This window comes from Cyprinodon tularosa, unplaced genomic scaffold, assembly GCF_016077235.1.
Source record: "Cyprinodon tularosa strain WSP-4 unplaced genomic scaffold, ASM1607723v1 ctg726, whole genome shotgun sequence".
Taxonomy (NCBI): domain Eukaryota; kingdom Metazoa; phylum Chordata; class Actinopteri; order Cyprinodontiformes; family Cyprinodontidae; genus Cyprinodon; species Cyprinodon tularosa.
This window is the reverse complement of record NW_024039481.1, coordinates 691,390-713,278: the sequence shown is the minus strand read 5'-3', so window position 1 is coordinate 713,278 and position 21,889 is coordinate 691,390. Positions and strand designations below refer to the sequence as shown.

The following is a 21,889-nucleotide window of genomic DNA, read 5'->3' as shown; positions in this document are numbered from 1 at the left end:
CAGCTTTCCTGTTCCTGCTCAAGAAAAGGAATCTGACGTCATAATACTGCCACCACCGTGTTTCACAATGGGTATAGGAACATTTTGATCCATGGAGATGTAGTTTTTTTGTTGCATTTACTTCCTCTTTTTTATCCTGCTGGTTTCAGATATATATATATATATATATATATATATATATATATATATATATATATATATATATATATATATATATATATATATATATATAGATATATATATAGATACAGTTATAGATATAGATAGCGTTTTACTGTCCGGATGCACAAAGACTCAACTTCCATGAGTCTTTAATATATTCTTTTACTTAGACTTAGAGTTTATTGACATTTTGTACACACAGAGTGTATACACAAAGAAACTACGTTCAGTGCATCTTTCAAGACATTTTCATTTGTTAAAGTGCAGCACTGATAAATGTAAACATACGACTGTATGAGTTACAGTTTCCAATATTTAGGTTTTTTTTGTTTTGTTTGTTTTTTAAACTCAAAACTTTCCTTTTCTCAACATTTTGCATTTCTTGCCAAAGTACTAAAGAGTAATGCTGGTGTTTTTTAAGTCACCAGTTTAGTCAACATGTTGCAGTAATGGAAAATTTAGCTTTGTTTGTGAAAGCATTTGTATCTTTATTATGATTGTATTTTAAAGAGAACTGGAACACATTGAAAAGAACAAATGACTTATGGATGTTGATGATGATGCTGATGGCAGCAGCACAGCTGATATTTCTCTCCAGTATGGAGTCACAGCCAAACAGGAACAAACCTTATGAAGCTGCTATGATGAGAAAAAGCAGAGAGAGCAGAACAATAACGTTAGAGATCATACTGACAAATACTGTAGAGTGGGAGAATAGAGATAGAATGGAGCAAAAGGAGGGAGTCTTTATGTCCTCCTGCAGTCTAAGCCTATAGCAGCATAACTATAGAGATAGCTCGGGATCAGTGCTGAAGCATAAGAACGTCACATATGGAGGCTAAAATACATCATGAAATAGATATCTAATAAGGAATTTATTATTAACATTAAAATTCAATAATTTATCTATACCATGATTTAAATATCAAATAAACAAACTTTCCCATTGAATAATAAAAATTACATTTTAAATCATAAGTTTAAATCATAAGAAACATAATTGAAAATGTTTAATCCACACATCATAGAATCTAGAAAGAAATGTAACAAAAAAAGGGACCAAATAAATCATTAAGGCAACCATGAGAGCATGAAGCTATCTTCCATCAGTCTCGTTTAATGCATAGAAGTATAAAAGCATCAATTAGCATCAATTTATCCAGTCATTGAATTGGACCTTCAGAGGACGTTGTTAAAAGAAGAAGTTCTGCTATCAGTAGTTATGATGAAATATTTGAATGTGTGGTTAGCTTCATATCAGCTTTTATTTTGTAGACATAATGGATGTGCAAATATCTTTGGTTTAAAGTAGAAAGTGGGAAGGCAGCAGATGGTGCCCACGTCTGATAAAAAAAGTTTATTTGGGGGTTATGAGGGATGGAAAATTTCTGTTGCCTTGCTTCCAATTTTTCCTAAATTTCCTGCCAAGACCAACACTCCTCCCATTAAACAGCTACTTTGGAGCTGAAATGGATTCTACTCTTCACAGATCTGTATATCAGGCCTGCGCATTATTTATTTATGAAGAGTTATTTTCTGTTTTGGAATCGAGAAGCAAACAACCTGCATATAATTCTATTCAGTTTATTTATATAGCGCCAATTCACAACACATCTCAAGGCACTTTACAGTTCAACCAGATCATACAGTCAAATTGATTCAAAGTTTACTATCTAAGGAAAACCAGTTGATTGCATCAACTCATTGATTCGAAGGTTATCCCTCACACTAAGCATGCTTGTAGCGACAGTGGAGAGGAAAAACTCCCTTTTAACAGGAAGAAACCTCCAGCAGAACCAGGCTCAGTGTGAGCGGCCATCTGCTGAGGCCGACTGGGGTTCAAGGAGACAGAAGCAGAGACACAAAAAGCATCTGTGAACGGTGGCCCCATCCAGGAAACACACAGCCAGGCAGACGAGCTCCGAGCCAGCTCCCACCCCGTGTTCAGGGTGAAGTGCAGTGTTTTACATCTAGGTCAGAAAGTAATGTTTTGTTACCCACTGATCAGATAATCTCCTTCCCTTCTGTTTGCTCTGTTCCTTACGTAGTTTATACCAAACTTAAAACAGTTTTTTTTTCTATAAATTCACCCCCATCTTGCCTCATTCCTTTTTTAAAGGCCAGATTTTTGAAGAGCACAAGTAATCAGCATAAACATTAAATATACGGCTTCTTTCTCATGAATCCTCTCTTTACCTGGGTTCTCTGTTTTAGTGGCTATAGGGTGATATGATTCCTGGTGGCAGAATTAAAGTTGTTATACTGACGGCTCTCTTTTAACTTTTTATTTACAGTTTTGTGTCATTTATCGAGTATTATTATTGTATCCTTGAGTATGGAAATTAAATACCTACAACTGTGAGAAGAGGAATAAGAAGAAACATAAATTCCTCATAAATCTCCCATAAAACAAACAGAAAAAGGAAGCACGTCTCATATGCATCTTACTTTTCTTAATATGGTCTTAATAAATAAACAAAACAACATTTCTTCATGACAGAATTTCCTGAATCTTACAACAACTTCATCAAGTCTTCATCAAGATGCTAAGAAATGCTGAAAGAGCGCCACCTTTGGTCTAAGAGACAGGTATTCAAGTGTAAAACTTCATTTCTATTTATTATTTTTTTTAGGTTTCAGTTCTTTGAAATTTGCTGTAATTATTATTATTATTTATTTTGTTTTGCAGCTAATGATAAAAGTAATAAATATTTAATTTACATTAAAATCCTGATTTGATACGACCTTCAATAATTAAAAATTCCCAAAATGTTCACAAGTTCCACCATGATATCTCTGTAGTATTTGTGATCCCAGAATATTTGTGTATATTGTCCTATTTCCACACATTATCCTCAATAATGTTCCACTGAAGGGCCTTTTACAAAATTAGACATAATAACAAGGCTATAAAAAAATCTAGCTCTCAATTTTCCATGAAATTCTCTTCATAATTGACAATTAAAATCCTCTCCACATATTATTTTATCTTCATCTGCTTTCAGGGATTTAATTCCAGTCTCCTCTTTTATATGCCAAATATTCTGGGTGGTAACAGCTGTGAGCCTCTTATAAAATATAGAAACATGTATTTTAGTTGGTATTTTCTTTTCTATAGTATTGTTCTTTATCATTTGGATCTTTATTAATTATCTCCTTCTCTTTATGATCAATAATGTAATGTCTGGTATAGAGATATCTATACATATCAGCAGGAAGATCAAAAGGCTCCCTAATTTGGCAGATTTAGAGCTTTTTTCTCCAAACAATGGGATGAGAGTTATGAGACCTTTGATTATATTTTCAAATTTTGTGGCAAAAATAAATTTTTTATCATTGCAGGTTTATTTTAGTACTGTAAAAGTATCCATAGCTGTATATTGGTTATTTATTCTCCAGATGCAAAGTTTTTTTTATATTGTTAAAACACTTTACAGTACAGTATTTTATTTGTTTATCTTTTAACTCTTCACTGTTATGTTGTTTTTATACATGTTTCTAAGGTCCACATTTCAGGGGTAGAGCTAGATGGGGGACCAGGGCCACCCTTAGCCAATTATTGGCCACTCCTGTGGCCGACCCCTACCATTTTTTCCCTCTAATACAGACGGTGGCAGCAGTAATACTCTGAAAGGGGAATGCTTAAACTTATTTAACATTTATATTTTCCATATATTAACAACTACTTGACTACAGAAACACTGGTTAGTTATGTACATCAATATGCAAACATTAAAAATGATAGATACAGAATTCATGCTCTTTTCAGAAGTAAATTTTGAAATATTTGGGGTAAAGAGAAATTTATGTGCCTCTGCAAGTCATCTAGGAGTCTAAATCATAGATAAATAATTACTTTAATAGTAACTCAAAAATTTGTTAAATGTGGATATTAGTAGATTTTAATATAATTTTTTTGCAGAATGATTATTGATAAAAGTAGGTAATGACACCTGAAATATGTTCGCCCCAGAACTCAAACCTGAAAGAATTTTGTTCCCTATGCCTTTTATTTACATATTTACATGTAGATATTTAAATATATGTTTCTATTTGTTAGCAAAGGCTGCAGGAAAGTATAGTTTGGCTTTACTTAAAAAATATGGATGTTGTGCTTATTCCTGTTGGAACAGTGTAGATTGACTGAGGTTTTGGTAGCTTTTGGCCACCCCTCAATGTACATTGGTTATTGACTAATTTTGTCACAGATTTTTCAGTTGAATTCCTGCTTTGACTTTGACTAGGCCGTCCTTGAGCCTTGGGCATAGCTTTATTTTAATCTAAATTATTTATTTTTTACTTTAATCACTTTAGCTTTAGCCTCTAAGCAGTTTACATGCAGGATTAGCTAATGCTTACCTCCATTAGCCTTCCACAGCTTTCCTGTTACTGCTCAAGAAAAGGAATCTGATGTCATAATACTGCCGCCATCGTGTTTCACAATGGGTATAGGAACGTTTTGATCCACAGAAATGTTGTTTCTTTGTGCCATTTACTTCCTTTTTTTTATCCTGCTGGGTTCCAATATACCCCTATTAGGATTTTCTAGCTACGCCTCTGCCACATTTGTCTGATCATTTTTTTTGTATAATAATGTTTCTGTAACACCAGAATTTCCCCATTGTTGGACAATAAAATGATTTTTTTTTTTTTTTATTCTATTTAAAAAAAAACACCAATAATGCTTTAGAAGGTTGCGGGTTTGCAACTACGCGTCAGGATTACTAATTATGAATTAGGTTCAAAGCACTTTCTTTCCGTTTATATAAAATATATGAAACTCCGCATGTTAAACCTCCAGGCCACAGTGTGGCGGTGGTTCGCCCACCGACTTGAGAGGCAGCCTAAATAAGTAGGAGAAGAAGTGGTCTCTGCTGTCAGGCTCCAAAGAGGAAGAAAACATCCAGTTGTTCTCCGGAGCAGGGACTGGTGCAGCAGCCTGTGTTGAAGTGGCTCAGTAATGAGGCGGGTTTGAGAGCCGAGTCGGTACCATGGTGTGTCCGGAGTAGCTCCAGAACCGACTGATAGCACAGAAACTCAGTGCTGCTCCACTTTCCTCCGGTCCGACCGTTGAAACGCGGTGAGTTAGCCTAGCCACCGAGCATTAGCTTCTAGTTAGCCTCTCTGTTAGCAGCCATATATTGCTGTCTTCTTTAGAAAATGACATATTATTCCGTTGCATTGCTACTTAGCTTATATACATGTTATAATTTGAGCTAAAAGTTTATTTCCATGCTAAATGAAAGCTAGCTAGCCTGTCCTATGTCACCTGCTCATTTACCTTCACTTAAATGACCATATGATGAGTGTTTTGGGGCCAGTTAGAGGGATATTGCTTCTATTATGTCATTAGCGGGTTGTGACAGTTTTATAAAGCTCAGCCCTGGACTATTATCCAACATACGTGTCTTGAATGTTGGACCGTTTGAGTCTATTTCATTCTGTCCATCAAAAGCTTTACTTTTTTCAGAGTAATGATATTTTGTTGAATCCGGTGTTTTTTAATTTTTATTTTAAGGTCAGTTTAACCGATTCCTGATGAGAATGTGTATCTGGGTACATGTCGCTGTCCTGTATGTCCAGAGAAAACCAAATCCCTCTGGACTGAGAGCAGCTTTACTTTCCAGTTATATAGCTTTGTGTTTGACTTTTAGAAATACAGATTAATCATTCACTGTTTTGGCTGTGAATTTACTGTAATGTTGTTCAGATGGCACAAAGTTGCCTTGATGCTTTACTTTGATAAAAGTCTTTGTGATGTTAAAAACAACCAGTTTTCTGGTAAAGGCTGTGATTAATAACAGAATGTCTGCATTGTTGATGTTGAAGACTGCCTCCTAATTCCGAAAAGTTAAAGTCGTAGGGAAATCATATTTAAATGTCAGATCTTTCTGGCTTAAACATGTAAATAAATGTACTCTTTATCAGACCATATTGTCCCAAAAGTTAGAAAATTTCTATTTAAAAAAAATCCTGTCTAAAATCAGTTTTTTTTTCCTCGTTATCTTATGCAGGCCAGTTAGTTATACGTCAGCCTGAACACCTAAATTCGGCCAATCATATATTACCGGTCATCTGTCAATTTAATTTTTTCGGTCATAGCATCTTGATTCATATGTCGCAGCTAATATACGCAACGGTTGACATAAGAATAATTTCCTTTCCTATTGAGTTCCGTCCCAGTGTTCACGGGGATGGACGTCTGTGTCTTCAGCAGGCGTAGAGCTAACAGAACTGGCAGCGTTGTGAGGCAAGGGCTCAAACATGTACGGCTGTAAGCCTTCTACACCAAACCAAGCTTCTGCCACCTTGGCATCCTCTTCCACAACATCTTCATCCCCGCTTTCCTCCTCTAAATAAAAAAATGTATGATGGAGGAGACTCATTCACGGCCTCCGACACAAAACTCTCCTCCTCTTGCATGTTTCCTCTGTCCATAGCGTTCCTTGACAGTGTTGTTTCTAAGTCACCAATTTAGTGCTACTTGGTCCCAATGGAATTTCCCATTGGGAACCTATTAGCACTAAGTTGCTAACTGGTTAGCAAGATGCTTCCGCAAACCGGCCACAACCAAACTTGCTCGCAAACCTTCCACCACAACAATCCCGCCCCCTCGATAAACGACCAATCACATTCACTTTATTCACTCGTGTAAAGTCGTGCACCACTCGGGAGAATTCAGAAATGCAACGATTGAAACAGCCGCTTCCCTACGACTTTAAAAAAACAATCCACTGGACTTTGTTTCCAAGTTTGAAGGCATTTCGCTTCCCATCCAGGAAGCTTTTTCAATTCAATGAATTTAAATCTAATTTTATGAAATTTTGAATTGAAAAAGCTTCCTGGATGGGAAGCGAAACGTCTTCAAACTTGTAGGCAAGGTCCAGTCGGTTGTTTTTTTATAACTTTTTTGAGTGACTATTACCTGGATGACTGAGAATCTTTACCAGCAGACTGCCTCGTAACCATCTGATGTGATCAGACCCACTGGTGTAGATGAGTACAACCAAAACAGGTTGAGGTTTGATTGTGCGACTGATAGGTCAGGTTTAACCGAAAGGGACGTCATACTTTTTGTTTCCTACACATCATTTACTTGTCTGCTACAAACCGACCAACAGGTATCTAGGCAACCAGAAAATACAATATTACAGAGACGTGTTACTGATTACCTTTAGGACTGATTTCAGAGGCACAGGGTGGTCTAAGGCAGCAGGTAAATGTTCTATTTCATAATGAATAATACAAAAATCCTGGTGTACTTTGAACATTCAGAAAATGAAGACATTGAATTCATATCTGTTAAATGCTTAAATCAAATTTAGTAAAGTTAAACAGCAAACAAGTCACAGTGTGCAGGGCGAGAGGCATTAAATAAAATCTAAATAAAAAACATTTAATAATAATAAAATGTTGAATTGTTTCTTTCAACTTTATTACTGAATTATCAAAAAAGTTAAGATACCAGTATTTTATTTTCTTCTGGGTCTAACGATTACATAATTAAAATGTCACAAGGATACACAACAAAGCTCATCAACCAGACAGCAAATTCTGGAAAGCTGAGAAAGTGTAGAGAATAAAGAATTAGACCAACCAGAGAGCGAACCTGCTACCCAGACACGGCGCCCAGGTGGTGTGCAGGAAGACCTTAGAACATTAATTTATATATAAAGGCAGCTCCTGTTCTGTAAGGTGATAGTGGAACCGACTTTATAAGGAAAGGGATGATTGTTTTCAACAAAAGAGTGTTAGAAAATTAGTTCTTAAATGCCATTTTTATAACTTTAAATCTGTTAATCTTTTCGTTTCTGCCAAACTGTGAAAAACATCCTTAATTCATTCTTCATCTTGTAAAACTTTTTCTTTCTGACAGACAGGTATTTTGATTTAAAATAGAAGGAAGTTCCTGGTATTATAAATATTGGAGTTTTTTTTAAGTATTTCCTCTAACAGATTAAATCCTGTGATGCTTCTATTTTGGTTAAGTTACTTCCTCACACTAACAGTCTAATCATTAAATGTTTTTTTTGTTTATAAACGCTGTTTTTGGTTGAAACATGGACACTCAGATATTTAGGGGGTGACTTCTGTTCCAGTATTTTTTGCAAGGATCTGTAAAATGCAATTTAAAAATAAATACAATTTGTAAAACTCAACCTGAATAACAGAGATTTAAGTAAAAATAAAAAATAAAAAGGGAAAAAGGGAAAAAAAATGAAAATGTGTTCAAAAAATGTATAAGATTTGAAATAAATTTAAAATACATTTGAATAAAACAAAGTTTCTCTCTAAACCTTTTTTGAAATGTTTTTAAAGTTTCATTTCTATGTTTGATTTAAAATGACCATTTACACTGTTTGCAACAATAATGGAACAAAGTTGGTCTTTCTTTAAAATCCCCCGTTTCCAAATTCAATGAGTTGATCTTTCCACCTGCTCTACACTCAGACTCCTGCGTACTGAAGCTGTATGTTTGCATGACAAATGTTTGCAGACTGACCTGTTCCTGTTTTAAACCCTGCAGGTGTGAATGAGTGACGTGGTGCCTCCCACAGCTCTTAGTGAAGTCCAGCTCCGCTTCCTTTGTCACGATGACATAGACAACGTCAAACTGCTCTGTGGTGACTGGTTCCCCATCGAGTAAGCTTTCAACCCTTTTTGCATGTTTAGGGTTTGGTCATTTCATTTTTTTTTTATTTTGAACTTTATTGATCTCACATTTGAGAAATTTACCTCTGTATTCAACCCATCCCCTTGGGGAGCAGTGGGCTGCCATCGTGGGGCCCCCCGGGAGCAGTGTGGGGTTAAGGGTCTTGCTCAGAGACCCAGAACTCACAAACTCAATTCAATTCACTTTATGTATATAGCGCCAATTTACAACACATCATTAGCTTCTCTTCATTGACTTCCTGTTAAATCCAGAATATAATTTAAAATCCTCCTTCTCACATATAAAGCCTTAAATGGCCAAGCTCCATCTGATATCAGAGATCTGATTGTTCCTTATGTTCCTAACAGAGCACTTCGCTCTCAATCTGCAGGTTTACTAGTGGTTCCTAGATGATGTCTCATTATTATCTATCTTCAACTCTGAGCAGCTGCCCTCCCCACAGCATACTGCTGCCACCTCCATGGTGGGATGATGTGCAGATGTTAGTCCCTGCCTTTACTTTAGGGCAGCATATATTCAGGTTCTTCTAATTCTTAATTATGCATTTTTTTGATTGGGAAAACAGACATTTATGGTTGTACTTTGTCCTAAAGCTGGGTTAAATTTTTTTTATTATTATTTGTTTTCCAACGATGTGTATTTTTGTCCCCAAAGTGGGAGTGGAGAGATGGTTTTAGAGTCTTTGTAATGTTTAATGATATGTATGGAGGGTCAAAGTATATTATGTAATAAATAAATGTCCTATGATATTAGTAGATGATAATATCTAATATAAAAGATCTAATACTTGATTTAATCAATTAATATGCCGTTAAGTTGTAAAAGTGAACAAATAATGTCACAATCGATAAACAATGAAAAACACAGTTTAAATGATAATCAAATGTTGATTTTCAATATAAATATAATTACTTCATACTTCTCATTTATCGATAATACAGTGATTGTGTGTATTTTTAGTGGGTCTGCTGTGGGTAGCTTTGGCTTCACAGCCGGAGATGTTCTGATCCCTGTTTGTCTCCAGGTATCCAGACTCATGGTATCAAGACATCACCTCCAACAAGAAATTCTTCTCCCTCGCTGCCACCTTCAGAGGAAGCATCGTGGGGATGATCGTGGCCGAGATCAAGAGCCGGACCAAAGTACACAAGGAGGTCAGTTCTGCAGCGCAGCACGAATGAAGACGTGAACAGGTGTGGCTGGTGTGAAAAGGTCTGGTGGAAGTGAACAGATGAGGCTGGTGTGAACAGGTGAGGCTGGTGTGAACAGGTGAGGCTGGTGTGAACAGGTGAGGCTGGTGTGAAAAGGTCTGGCGGAAGTGAACAGGTGTGGCTGGTGTGAAAAGTTCTGGTGGAAGTGACAGGTGTGGCTGGTGTGAAAAGGTCTGGTGGAAGTGAACAGGTGTGGCACAAGTGAACAGGTGTGGCACACGTGAACAGGTGTGGCACAAGTGAACAGGTGTGGCTGGTGTGAACCAGTGTGGCTGGTGTGAACCAGTGTGGCTGGTGTGAAAAGGTGTGGCAGAAGTGAACAGGTGTGGCTGGTGTGAAAAGGTCTGGTGGAAGTGAACAGGTGTGGCACAAGTGAACAGGTGTGGCACAAGTGAACAGGTGTGGCACAAGTGAACAGGTGTGGCACAAGTGAACAGGTGTGGCACAAGTGAACAGGTGTGGCTGGTGTGAAAAGGTCTGGTGGAAGTGAACAGGTGTGGCACAAGTGAACAGGTGTGGCTGGTGTGAACAGGTCTGGTGGAAGTGAACAGGTGTGGCACAAGTGAACAGGTGTGGCACAAGTGAACAGGTGAGGCTGGTGTGAAAAGGTCTGGCGGAAGTGAACAGGTGTGGCTGGTGTGAAAAGTTCTGTTGGAAGTGACAGGTGTGGCTGGTGTGAAAAGGTCTGGTGGAAGTGAACAGGTGTGGCACAAGTGGACAGGTGTGGCACAAGTGGACAGGTGTGGCACAAGTGAACAGGTGTGGCTGGTGTGAACCGGTGTGGCTGGTGTGAAAAGGTGTGGCAGAAGTGAACAGGTGTGGCTGGTGTGAAAAGGTCTGGTGGAAGTGAACAGGTGTGGCACAAGTGAACAGGTGTGGCACAAGTGAACAGGTGTGGCACAAGTGAACAGGTGTGGCTGGTGTGAAAAGGTGTGGCAGAAGTGAACAGGTGAGGCTGGTGGGAAAAGGTGTGGCAGAAGTGAACAGGTGAGGCTGGTGGGAAAAGGTGTGGCAGAAGTGAACAGGTGAGGCTGGTGGGAAAAGGTGTGGCAGAAGTGAACAGGTGAGGCTGGTGGGAAAAGGTCTGGTGGAAGTGAACAGGTGAGGCTGGTGGGAAAAGGTCTGGTGGAAGTGAACAGGTGTGGCACAAGTGAACAGGTGTGGCTGGTGTGAACCAGTGTGGCTGGTGTGAAAAGGTCTGGTGGAAGTGAACAGGTGAGGCTGGTGTGAAAAGGTGTGGCAGAAGTGAACAGGTGTGGCTGGTGTGAAAAGGTCTGGTGGAAGTGAACAGGTGTGGCACAAGTGAACAGGTGTGGCACAAGTGAACAGGTGGCACAAGTGAACAGGTGTGGCTGGTGTGAAAAGGTCTGGTGGAAGTGAACAGGTGTGGCACAAGTGAACAGGTGTGGCTGGTGTGAACCAGTGTGGCTGGTGTGAAAAGGTGTGGCAGAAGTGAACAGGTGAGGCTGGTGGGAAAAGGTCTGGTGGAAGTGACAGGTGAGGCTGGTATGTACAGGTGCGGCTGAAGTGAACAGGAGAGGCTGGTGTGAACAGGTGAGATGGAAGTGAACAGTTGTGACTGTGCACTGCCAGTGGTGCCTGTTTTTAGGGCGCCCCTCTGGCAAACCTCTGAAAACGTGTCTCAGGTGTGAAAGGCAAAATGAGAATAAAATTGATTGAAATTTAGACCTTAAAATAAAACCGTCCCCTTCGGTGCTTTAATACACAGCTGATGTTTTGACTAAGTCACTATCAGGTGTGATATCAAAGCATCCCTGCTTCTCTGGTGTTTAAAACAATCTGTCCTCTCCTTTATCGCTCCAACATGTCAGCTCTTATCATTTCCATTTGGGACTATTTGCATGTGTAGAATTTGCCTTCGCTGCAGGCAGTTTGCATAGCCTCAGATCCAGCCTGCATAGGAAGGATCAGGGAGAGACTGGAAGCTGGTTTCCAGTTACAAAGCATTGATAATGGTTGAAATGTTTAGCAATCATGGAGAACGTTTGATTCTGATGACTTTTTCTGTGACTTCTGCTTCCATTAGGATGGAGACATCCTGGCCTCCAGTTTTCCTGTGGAGACGCAGGTGGCCTACATCCTCAGCCTAGGAGTGGTCAAAGAGTTCAGGAAACACGGCATTGGTATGATTGCTTCCATAGGCGTCATTAAAAGGAAACAGATGTTTTATTGCACAGGCATTCATTTTAGATGATCTATTGGACGTTGATCTTCAGTGTAATCAGATCTGTTTTATTATCAGAGTAAAGCTACAGTCTGTTTTTTTTTTGGCTGAAATTAAATCATTATTTGATTTATGACATTCAAATAATGGAGGTCTATGGTGCCCGAGGCAGAAAGGTCCATAAAAGTCCACAAAAAACGTGTCAATATTCCTCCATACTGCTCGTCCAATGTATTCCAAGTGTCCTGAGTGGGTAGCATCCAGAATTTACTCGAAACGAAGTCATTTAGAATGTTTTTAGAGCATAAACAGTAGTGTATAGGATTTCCTGAAAGCGCGTTCACGAGCCTACGGAAACCGTTGCAGACCAAACCAGATGAAAGTGCGCATTCAGCGTCTGCTCTGCCGATGATGCAAGCGTAGAAGAAGAAATGTGCTGTTTACCTGTGCAAAGAAAGAAACAACGAAAGAAAAATGTCTGAGGACTTCAGTGTTGAGGAAGAGCATCAGTTCTTCGCCGAGCTGAATGCGCACTTTCGTCTGGTTTGGTCTGCCGTGGTTTCCCTAGACTCGTGAACGCGCTTTTAGGAAATCCTATACACTACTGTTTATGCTCTAAAAACATTCTAAATGACTTCGTTTCGAGTAAATTCTGGATGCTACCCACTCAGGACACTTGGAATACATTGGACGAGCAGTATGGAGGAATATTGACACGTTTTTTGTGGATTTTTATGGACCTTTCTGCCTCGGGCACCATAGACCTCCATTATTTGAATGTCAGCAGACTACAAGAAGCCTCCCAGATCTCCAGATGCATTTGAGATATCAAAAAAGTACTCCAGGGTGTTGTTCAGCATGGGGGTGAGTAGAAAATGAAGGCTAATCATGTTTTGGGTGTACTATTCCTTTAACAAATGGGGGCTAAGCAGCAAACACCCTGTAGTTGCTACAGACAACGCTGCACATGTGGTTAGTGCAGTGAAGATAATGCAGCTCATGCATGTCTGCTGTGTCCCCCCCCCCGTCACGTCTGCTTGCTCGAGTATGGCTTTACTTTTTCACTTTTAACAAACAAGTTTGCACTTTTAAGACAGTTTTGTTCACATCTCAAGTTTAAACTGTCTGATTTACAAGTTTGCACTTTGTGTTTAATGTGACAAAAAAATGTAATACATGAGTGTTTTATGGAAACACAGTTGAACCACTTTCATTATTGTAAAAACAGATCGAATCAAAATTAATCAATTTAGAACCGTTTGAATCAAAATCGAATCGATTCAGGACTTGTAAACCAGTGGATCACCAATCACCATTTTTTTTTTCTCTCTTACAGCTGATATGGCCTCAGTTGTTATAAGTACGCCATAAGTCTACCTTAGACCCATTAAGATTTAATTAGAAATAAAAGGTTCTTCCTAAGAGGAACGTGCTTTTTGTTTGCTCTTCAAAAAAAAGATAAATTTCTCTGTTTTTGATGAGGATCTACAGGTCTCACCTTAAAGATGTGATTTAATGTAGAACATTAGTTGAGGTGCAGTCCTACATACATTGTAGTTTATGAAGCTAAAGAAAAGGAAATTGATGCAGACAAGTCTGCAGGAGCTGAATGAACAGACTGTAGAGCAGAGATTAACCTATATGGGGGTTGGAATTAATCTATTATTGAAATAATCATCTACTTACTTAGTAATCGATTGTTAACTGGAGTCTACAGCCTCTAAAGTATGCTTGAAGCTGAAGCCAGACCTACTTAGAGCAGTAATTATGTCAAAATTGTAAAAGAATTATGTAAATATTTTGCATTTTAGATGGAAAAAAATAGTCTGTCAACATGCTCTATCCAGACGTTTTAGTTTGACCTGGTTTAATTTCATAAAACGTCTTCTTTAAGGAACCTTTTTTTATTTTATTACTCGTAAATTCCACTCCAACATCCTGTGAAGTGTTTGATGTTCAGTAGAGGTTTGATGTTTTAGTGATGGAGCTCTGTGGCTCTCCTCGTCCCCCTCTACCCACCCAGGCTCCCTGCTGCTGGACAGCCTGAAGGAGCACATCTCAACCGTCGCTCAGGACCACTGCAAGGCAATCTACCTGCACGTCCTCACCACCAACAACACTGCCATCCACTTCTATGAGAACAGGGACTTCAGGCAGCACCACTACCTTCCCTACTACTACTCCATACGCGGCGTCCTCAAAGACGGATTCACCTACGTGCTCTACATCAACGGCGGCCATCCGCCCTGGACAATATTATATCCTTTCACTGCAGTGCAAGTTTATGGCATCATTCAAAAGCATTTATACCCTTTAAACCTGTTAGACATTTTCCCACTAAACTTCTATCTATTTTAATAGGATTATAGAACATATTGATTAAAAAGAGGGAAAGGATGCTTGGTTTCCACCCATTATTAGATGGTTAAACAGTAAAACAACAGAGCAAAAAGCAGAAGTATTTTTTCTTAAAATAAGTGATTTTTTTCTTGAATTAAGGTAAGTGAGACACTTTGCCAATAGAACAATTTATATTTAAAATAAAAAAAACAATTGCATTGTCTTATTTCAAGTGTAAATGTCTTATTTTAAGAGTAAAATACTTAGTACATTGGCAGGTCATCCTATTTACTCACTCAAATTAAGGTTAAATACACTTCATTTAAGAAGTTTTCTAAAAAAAAATCGTTTTTGCAGTGAAGGAGAGTGTTTTTGGTTACTCTGGAGGATCTGCAGAGATTTACAGCTTAGGTGGAAACTCTGTGTTATAGTGGCAACAAGAAGCCATTAAAAAGTCCTGTCTGTACATACAGAGCACTCATATGGGGGCGGAGCCTCATATCTCTGGAGAACCAGATTCTTAGAAATAGAGCTAGAGACTAAATATGTGATAAAGACCCAATTATGATGCGTTCACTCTGAGATGTTTTAAATGTAAGTGGCGTCTGGTTTACTTGGCGGATGCACGTCACTGAGGGGTTCTGGGAAAACTTTAGCTGCCTGTATTCACAGCACTGCCCTGATGATACTGAAATGCTGTTTACTATAGCCCCATTTTCACTACTAGGGGTGTAAATCACACCCATCATGGCGATTCGATTCAGTATTGATTTCCTGACCCAACGATTCGATTATTTTCGATACTCAAAAATACATAATCTTTTTCCTCCGCCATGTCTGTCTTGCCTACTGTTTACGCGACTGTGTGTGCATGCGGAAAGAGGGTAGTGGCTAAAGGAAGCGAGGTAGGAGAGAAAAACAGGTTTAGTGCCACCGCAGCATGGGAGTAAGAATTACGTCCAGGAGCAAATGGATAAAAATAGACCACATGTATCGATACTCTTGCAGACGTATCGATGCATCGGATCGTCGGCTGTTGGATCGATGCATCGATACAAAACGATTATTATTTACACCCTATTTTCACTACCCCTTTGAAACCATGCAGAGAACGCTCCGAGCACGGTAACCGAGATGACTTAAGTGTAAATGGCACGCACAACTGAACCGGACCGCACCAGACACAACCAAAGTCTACTAAACTGGTAGTAGTTCATCAGTAAGGCTCGGCGTGGTTCAGTTCTGGCTCGGTTCTCAGTTAACAAAGAACGCATGAGCGGACCGCCTCATCTCCTTACAGTCAGCCTCCAGTAGTTGGGGGGTAATTTACATCAGTAAGTTGCTTGCCAACTGCCACAAAATAGAGGAAGAAGAACTTTAAACATTAATCAAAGGCCGTTTCTCAATATGTGTACTTGTGCATTCTGATGTGCTCGTGAAAGGTCATCATCCTCAGCCCTAGTATTGTTCCAATTCACAAAAACAAGAAGACAAAGAACGGACAAAGGCCTCGGATGTTGTTCTCGCCCCTCTCTCTTTACCCAGCATGCATCTGAGCAGACGTGTCTGTTCCTGAGATTGACAGCAGTCCCAGCATGCACTGCGACAGCAGCAGCTTCCAGGTTAGCGCTCACAGAGCTCAGAGTATTAAGTTAAAAGTTTACTTTTCTGTTGTTCAATAAAGGAACGTTTTAAGATCATTGAGGCGAGAACATTATATTTTTAAGCGTCACGATTTGGCCCATTTACCAATTTAATGCGGAATAAAAAAAAAAGTTGAGAGGACCGTGGCAACCCGCGGAGCTCCAATGCAGCTTCAGACGAGCCAAGCGTGTGGTGTCGTCACGAGTACGCTTCTGTTCCAATTGACCAATATTTATGCAGCGTGCTCCTGTTCTGAACATACTTGGCGAGGACACGAGTTCGTACTCGCGTTCTAGTGAATGGAGAAACGGCCAAAATCTTCTCAACATTAAATTTTAAAAAATGGCTTCAAAAGAGATTGGTGCGACCTGGGATGACGCCGAGACTGAGGCTCTTATTGCAATTTGGGCGGAGGACGGTATCCAGGTAATGTTGGGCGAAACGAAACATAATCACAAAATCTTTCCCTCTAGAGAGCAGTAATACCGTAGATCGTCACTAGGAGGCGAGGAACCGTGCTAGCGTTGTGTGTAAACGGTCATAAGGAACTGAGCCCGGCGCGGTTAACTGGTCTAAGCCCGGTCCAAACTGGGCACAGATCGGTTTTCAGAGGATAGTGTAAATGGGGGCTTGAGTTGCGGTTTGCAAGAACGCCACGCAGTATTTTTCATGACAGCAACAAGCCCCATGTTAGGCGATGAAGTATATGTTATTATCCCGCAGGCTAACAAAAGAGGCCAAAACAACCCCCATTCCAAAGGGGTGGACCCGTTGGTCCATTTCAATTTGCATGTTTCCTAAGGAAAAAAAAAAAGCTTAGTTTGACATCTCCAAAAACTAATTTCAGGATGATGCTTACTGTTTTTTATGGGACTCCAGCATACAGTGCACTTTGCCACGGTGTCATCATTCCTCACCATGGCCGGTTCTAGACAGGGGCCAATGGGGGCCAGTGCCCCAGTAACTTAAATTAAGTAAAAAATATGTAAAATTCCTACATTTTAAATGTATATTGACCTCAAAAGAAATTGAATTTTTGTTGAACCTCATTGAAAAGACATTTCCCTTTATGCAGCTCTCTTAATATATTTGAATCTCTTGCCCTGTTTTTTATTTCATGCTTTTCTGGGCCCCCATGAAAACACGCTGGCCCCCTTGTAAATTTGGTCTAGATCTGCCACTGTTCCTCCCCTCCACTAGACGTGGATATACTTTAGTACATTCTGCTATAAAATAAGTCCTATATTTTAGTTTTTTACTCGAGGATTCAACCTCTGCCGTTTTCCAGGATGCACAGCTTTGAGTGGTAACCAGGTGACTGCCAGAAAGTAAACTTATCGGATTGATCCAATCAGCTCTCTGATCAACCAGTCGCCTGGAACGCTGGTTGAACAGAGCATCACTTTGGACAGATACGCTGCACAGGTTTCACCGGCAACCTCCTCCCGATACCCCGCTCTCTTGTTGTTTGTGCACAATCACAGTAGTTCTAATCCGCACATGGTGCACAAATTATTGTACTGCCTGCCTGCTCTCACTAGCATTAAAAAAACACCGCCTCACATAGTCTAAAATCCGGGATAATTTTTATGTGACTCGCGGGCATCCGTCAACAACGACTTGGGATGTCTGTTTTGTTAGGCTAATGTATAAAACAACTCAATGTTATAACTGACATTTGAATTGAAAAAGCTTCCTGGATGGGAAGCGAAACGTCTTTAAACTTGGAAACAAAGTCCAGTGGATTGGTTTTTTTTTTACTGTTTTTGAAATGACTAACTCCCAGATTCCACGTACTCCGTCAGCGCTCCGATCACGTACGTCATGCAGAGTATTTTCTGTCATGTTAATCAATGATAGCATTTCCACGTCCACCGCTAGTCCTCCGCACCTCACTGTCCACGTACGTCTCCTCCATTCTTCACCGCCAAAATATGGAGTCAAGCTATTTTTTGCGTGGAATTTGGAATCTCACCAAACAGGAAAGAAACTCAAGAAGATCCGGTTTGTCAAATTAAAATATAGTAACGACAGGTCAGGAACTATAAATATTCCCAAAAACTAAGTTTAATTAAATGATTGGATGCAAACTATTGGTACTTTAACATACCAGGAAGCAGATTTCTCATTTCAATCAAAAGGCTTAAAAGTTTAATCAAATCCAGTCACAAGAACTTCCAAGAGAGCATCTCACAACTTCAAAACAAACTTCTTATCGCAGGCATGGATGAAGAGATGCTAAGTTAGGAAATAGAGAACAAACTTAGTTTATACAAAGCATGTATGATCGTAGTTATCCCAGTTACAAAAATCCACAACAAAAAGAAAATATTTGGGCAGAAACTGCATGTCCTGGATGCTGATGGGGATTTTTTTATGTCGTATAACATTAAGCGTTCTTTTGCGCATGTTTTGCTCCTTTGAATTGAATAATAATATAGCGCATGCTCTGCTAGGAGGGGCGCATGATGGGAGGAAGAGCGGAGGCTGTAGGCTTTGCTTTGCGCAGTCTGGAGCGAAGCGGGGCGGTGATGGAGGATGTGGGATTTCGCAGTAAGGTGGAGCGGATTAAAAAGGACTTTTCAGAAGCTCCCTGTATGATCAGAATGATCTTCAGCTGATTTATAAAGAACATTTAACCCAAAAAGAGTTTTATTTGTACTTCAAACCCCATCTACGGTCCTCCCTCCACTTCAGCTAAGCTCTAGTTCAGATGTAAGACGCTGATAAGGATACTGGTAATGATGGATTCCTCCTTAACGTTCTCCTCTACTGACTACATCCAGCACATCGGTTCTACTCTGGCCAGCCTGAGCCCCTGCTCCATCCCTCAGAGGTTGTACCGCCAGGCCCAGTCGCTGCTGCGCTCGCTGCTCCCCTGGTCCAACATCGCTTCAAAAACCGGCATCCAGTACAGCAGGACCATGTGACGCGGAACAACCAACGGCGCCTCCGTTCTGCCGGCTGCCTGAGCCTCTTTGTCTGTTTTTAATGTCATGTTTTTTATTTTTAGGAGCCTCCGTCAGTCTTCCCCTGTACAGACCAAGTTCACCACATTCTTTCTCTCTCATGCCTTCCCTCTTCCTGCGTGCACCATAAAGGACTCAGGTTCAACATCTCCTCATTCTCCACCACATCTGGTCCTAAACCTGCAGCCTAAACAGGGTCGTATTTTTAGTAGCTGCAGGCGATTTTTGGAGGAAAAGCCGCAGCTTTTCTAGTTATTCACTTCCTGTATTTGGATATAGATATAACACTACGCCACTGAGGTCATCACCCTGTCTGTAAATTCACCGCGTTATCTAAGGAAGCTGAGATTATTCACTGGATGAACAGACCCATAATGAGACTGAAGTTTTACCGTTACCATATCTCCTTTATCTTGTCAGATACTATGTATTCTATTTGTATATATATTATATTTAGCTAATATATAAATCTATCTTAAAATGTTTGTGGATTCTATTGTATGTCGCTGGGCTCAGTTGGATGAACATCCATCCCATAATTCCCCTTTTTTAGAGTAAATTTAAGCCTGAATTAATTTAGTTTTTATAAATTGGCACAAAAATAATCCATTATTGTTAAGCTGGTTATATGTAATTTAGTAGAAATAAAATGTTATTAAACTAAAACGGAGAAAGTGGGACATTTGTTTTAAATTTCTGCTTTAAAATCTGTTGTTTTGGGGTTTTTTTGTTAGCAGGCAGATTATAGTTGATCCACATTCATTTCTCGGTTTTAGAGGTTTTAAAAGCTGAATCCCTCCTCTTCTAACTTTGCTGCTAATGTAAAGAAATTTCTAAATGTGAAGAAATAAAATCGACCCGGTTTAGATTTTTTATGTCGGCCTGTTAAAGAGATTAGAAGACATCAAAGCGTCCAGAGGACATTCAGGTGTGCGTTTGTTTCTCAGCACTGGGTTTGTCGTTCTGCTGCGTTTCATTCGCTTCACAGGGTCAGAAGTTTGATCTGTCAGACAAAAACTAAAGGTTTTTTACCTTAGAAACCGTTGATGGTTTCCTACCTGCAGTAGACAAATGTCTTGGTTACATCGACTTTGGTTCCAACACTTCATGTTAAACATTTAACAGATTATTTTACCCAGAGAACAACAGTTCTGGAAACAGGAAGTGAGGCAGTCAGGGTGGGAATAAATGAAAAAGAAAACTGAGTTTTCTACTGTAGGTAAGATATTGACTACTTCACTCACTCCGAGTATTTGAAGCTATTCTTTGAAATATTTTCCTGTTCAGGCTGTGAAACTATCAGGATTAGTTATTTGTAGAGTTCAGTGATCAGACCAAACTGGAAAAAATCGAAATCTAAAGTAATTTGTTTTTAAAATAAGTGCATTTGTTCTTGTATTGAGGAGGTAAAAGAGACATTTTGCTAATGGAACAAGACAAGTTACATTTAAAATAAGAAAACACAATTGCATTGTCTTATGTCAAGAGCATATTTTCTAATTATCTTATTTTAAGAATAAAAATACTAACTCATTGGTAAACTCATTTACCTGCTCAAATTAAAAGTAAATACACTTAATTTAAGAATTCTTTTCTTATTTCTAGATCGTTTTTTTCAATGCAGTTGCAGCAGATTAGTTCACGTTCCCACATTTTGGGACCTCGGCTAAAGAATAAAACATTGAGATGTTGGTCCAGTGAGAATATTATACCTTTTAGTTTAATATTTTATGTTTTCTGGTCATTTATTTGAATCTGGCCTGGACTTCCAGCTGTAAATGGGACACAGCGTGTGAGTGCCAAAAGCTAACAGTGACTTTATCAGTGAACAACACCCAGTTTGTTTTTATTTCATTTTATGCTTCTGAGGTTCTGGTTGGGGGGGGCTTATGCCCATAATCTACTGAGCAAATACAAGATTGATTGTGCTTTTTTTTTTTTTTTTACCTGGAATAAAGCTTTGGGGAGGTTTGGGTGACAGTGTGAATCATTAAAGTTTTCTGTTCTTTTTTTGTGGAAACCTGAACATTTCTCACTCTTCCTGCCCTTTGGAAGGTGATCCAAGTTATGTGCAGACTTTGTTTATGCAATAAATCTGTTTCATTTCAATTACTGCAGTCTTGGTCTCGTTTTAACCTGGTTCATCCTTGATTTTTCTCTCATCAAGTTAGGTGGGAAAAACTTTATGTATTTATTAACGAGGGGCCTATAGTAATCGTATTATTTTTAGCCTAAATGTTTCCTAGATGGCTTTTTGCCTGTAGAAGCTTAGATGGTCTCATTTACAGACGGGGACAAAATTGTTGGTTCCCCTCGTTTAACGGATAAAACATCTTCAATAGTTACAGAAAGGACTTTAATCTGATAAAAGTAAAAAAAATAATGGAAAGAAGAAAGTCAGCTATTGCTTATCAACCAGAGTTCAGAAAAATGATTAAAAAATGAAACAGACAAAATGATGGGAAAGAATCACCATCCTAAACCTCCATGTTTTTAATCCTTATTTCATATTGAAACACTTTTCCTATCGGTTTTATCTTTAAAAAAAACATTTCCAGCAAACTTTAACTTAAGCATCAGTTTTATATGATGAATTATATTCAGCATTGCGTATAAAAACTGAAACTAAGCTGTTCCTCCAGCAGCCTAAAGATGAGGCTGATGTTTTCTGAATAAAACAGAAAATATTTTGATGATTTAAAGA

The 21,889-nt window shown here is 39.2% G+C and overlaps 1 protein-coding gene across 1 annotated transcript; it reads left to right on the top strand.

Annotated features, from left to right (window-relative positions):
- The first annotated feature begins 5,019 nt into the window (after positions 1–5,019).
- On the top strand, positions 5,020–19,280 carry nat15 (N-acetyltransferase 15 (GCN5-related, putative)). Its single transcript, XM_038269259.1, has 6 exons — positions 5,020–5,242; positions 8,690–8,805; positions 9,861–9,990; positions 12,095–12,191; positions 14,256–14,490; positions 18,990–19,280. Exons 2-6 carry the CDS (start codon positions 8,696–8,698, stop codon positions 19,144–19,146), a joined length of 729 nt encoding a protein of 242 aa, XP_038125187.1. The 5' UTR covers positions 5,020–5,242; positions 8,690–8,695; the 3' UTR covers positions 19,147–19,280.
- The last annotated feature ends 2,609 nt before the right edge of the window (positions 19,281–21,889 follow it).

Coding starts and splice junctions, on each gene's coding strand:
- nat15 (XM_038269259.1), top strand. CDS start 8,696: ATGAGTGACGTGGTGCCTCCCACAGCTCTTAGTGAAGTCCAGCTCCGC. Junction 9,991..12,094: donor GGACCAAAGTACACAAGGAG/GTCAGTTCTGCA, acceptor TGCTTCCATTAG/GATGGAGACATCCTGGCCTC. Junction 14,491..18,989: donor CATCCGCCCTGGACAATATT/ATATCCTTTCAC, acceptor GTTCTCCTCTAC/TGACTACATCCAGCACATCG.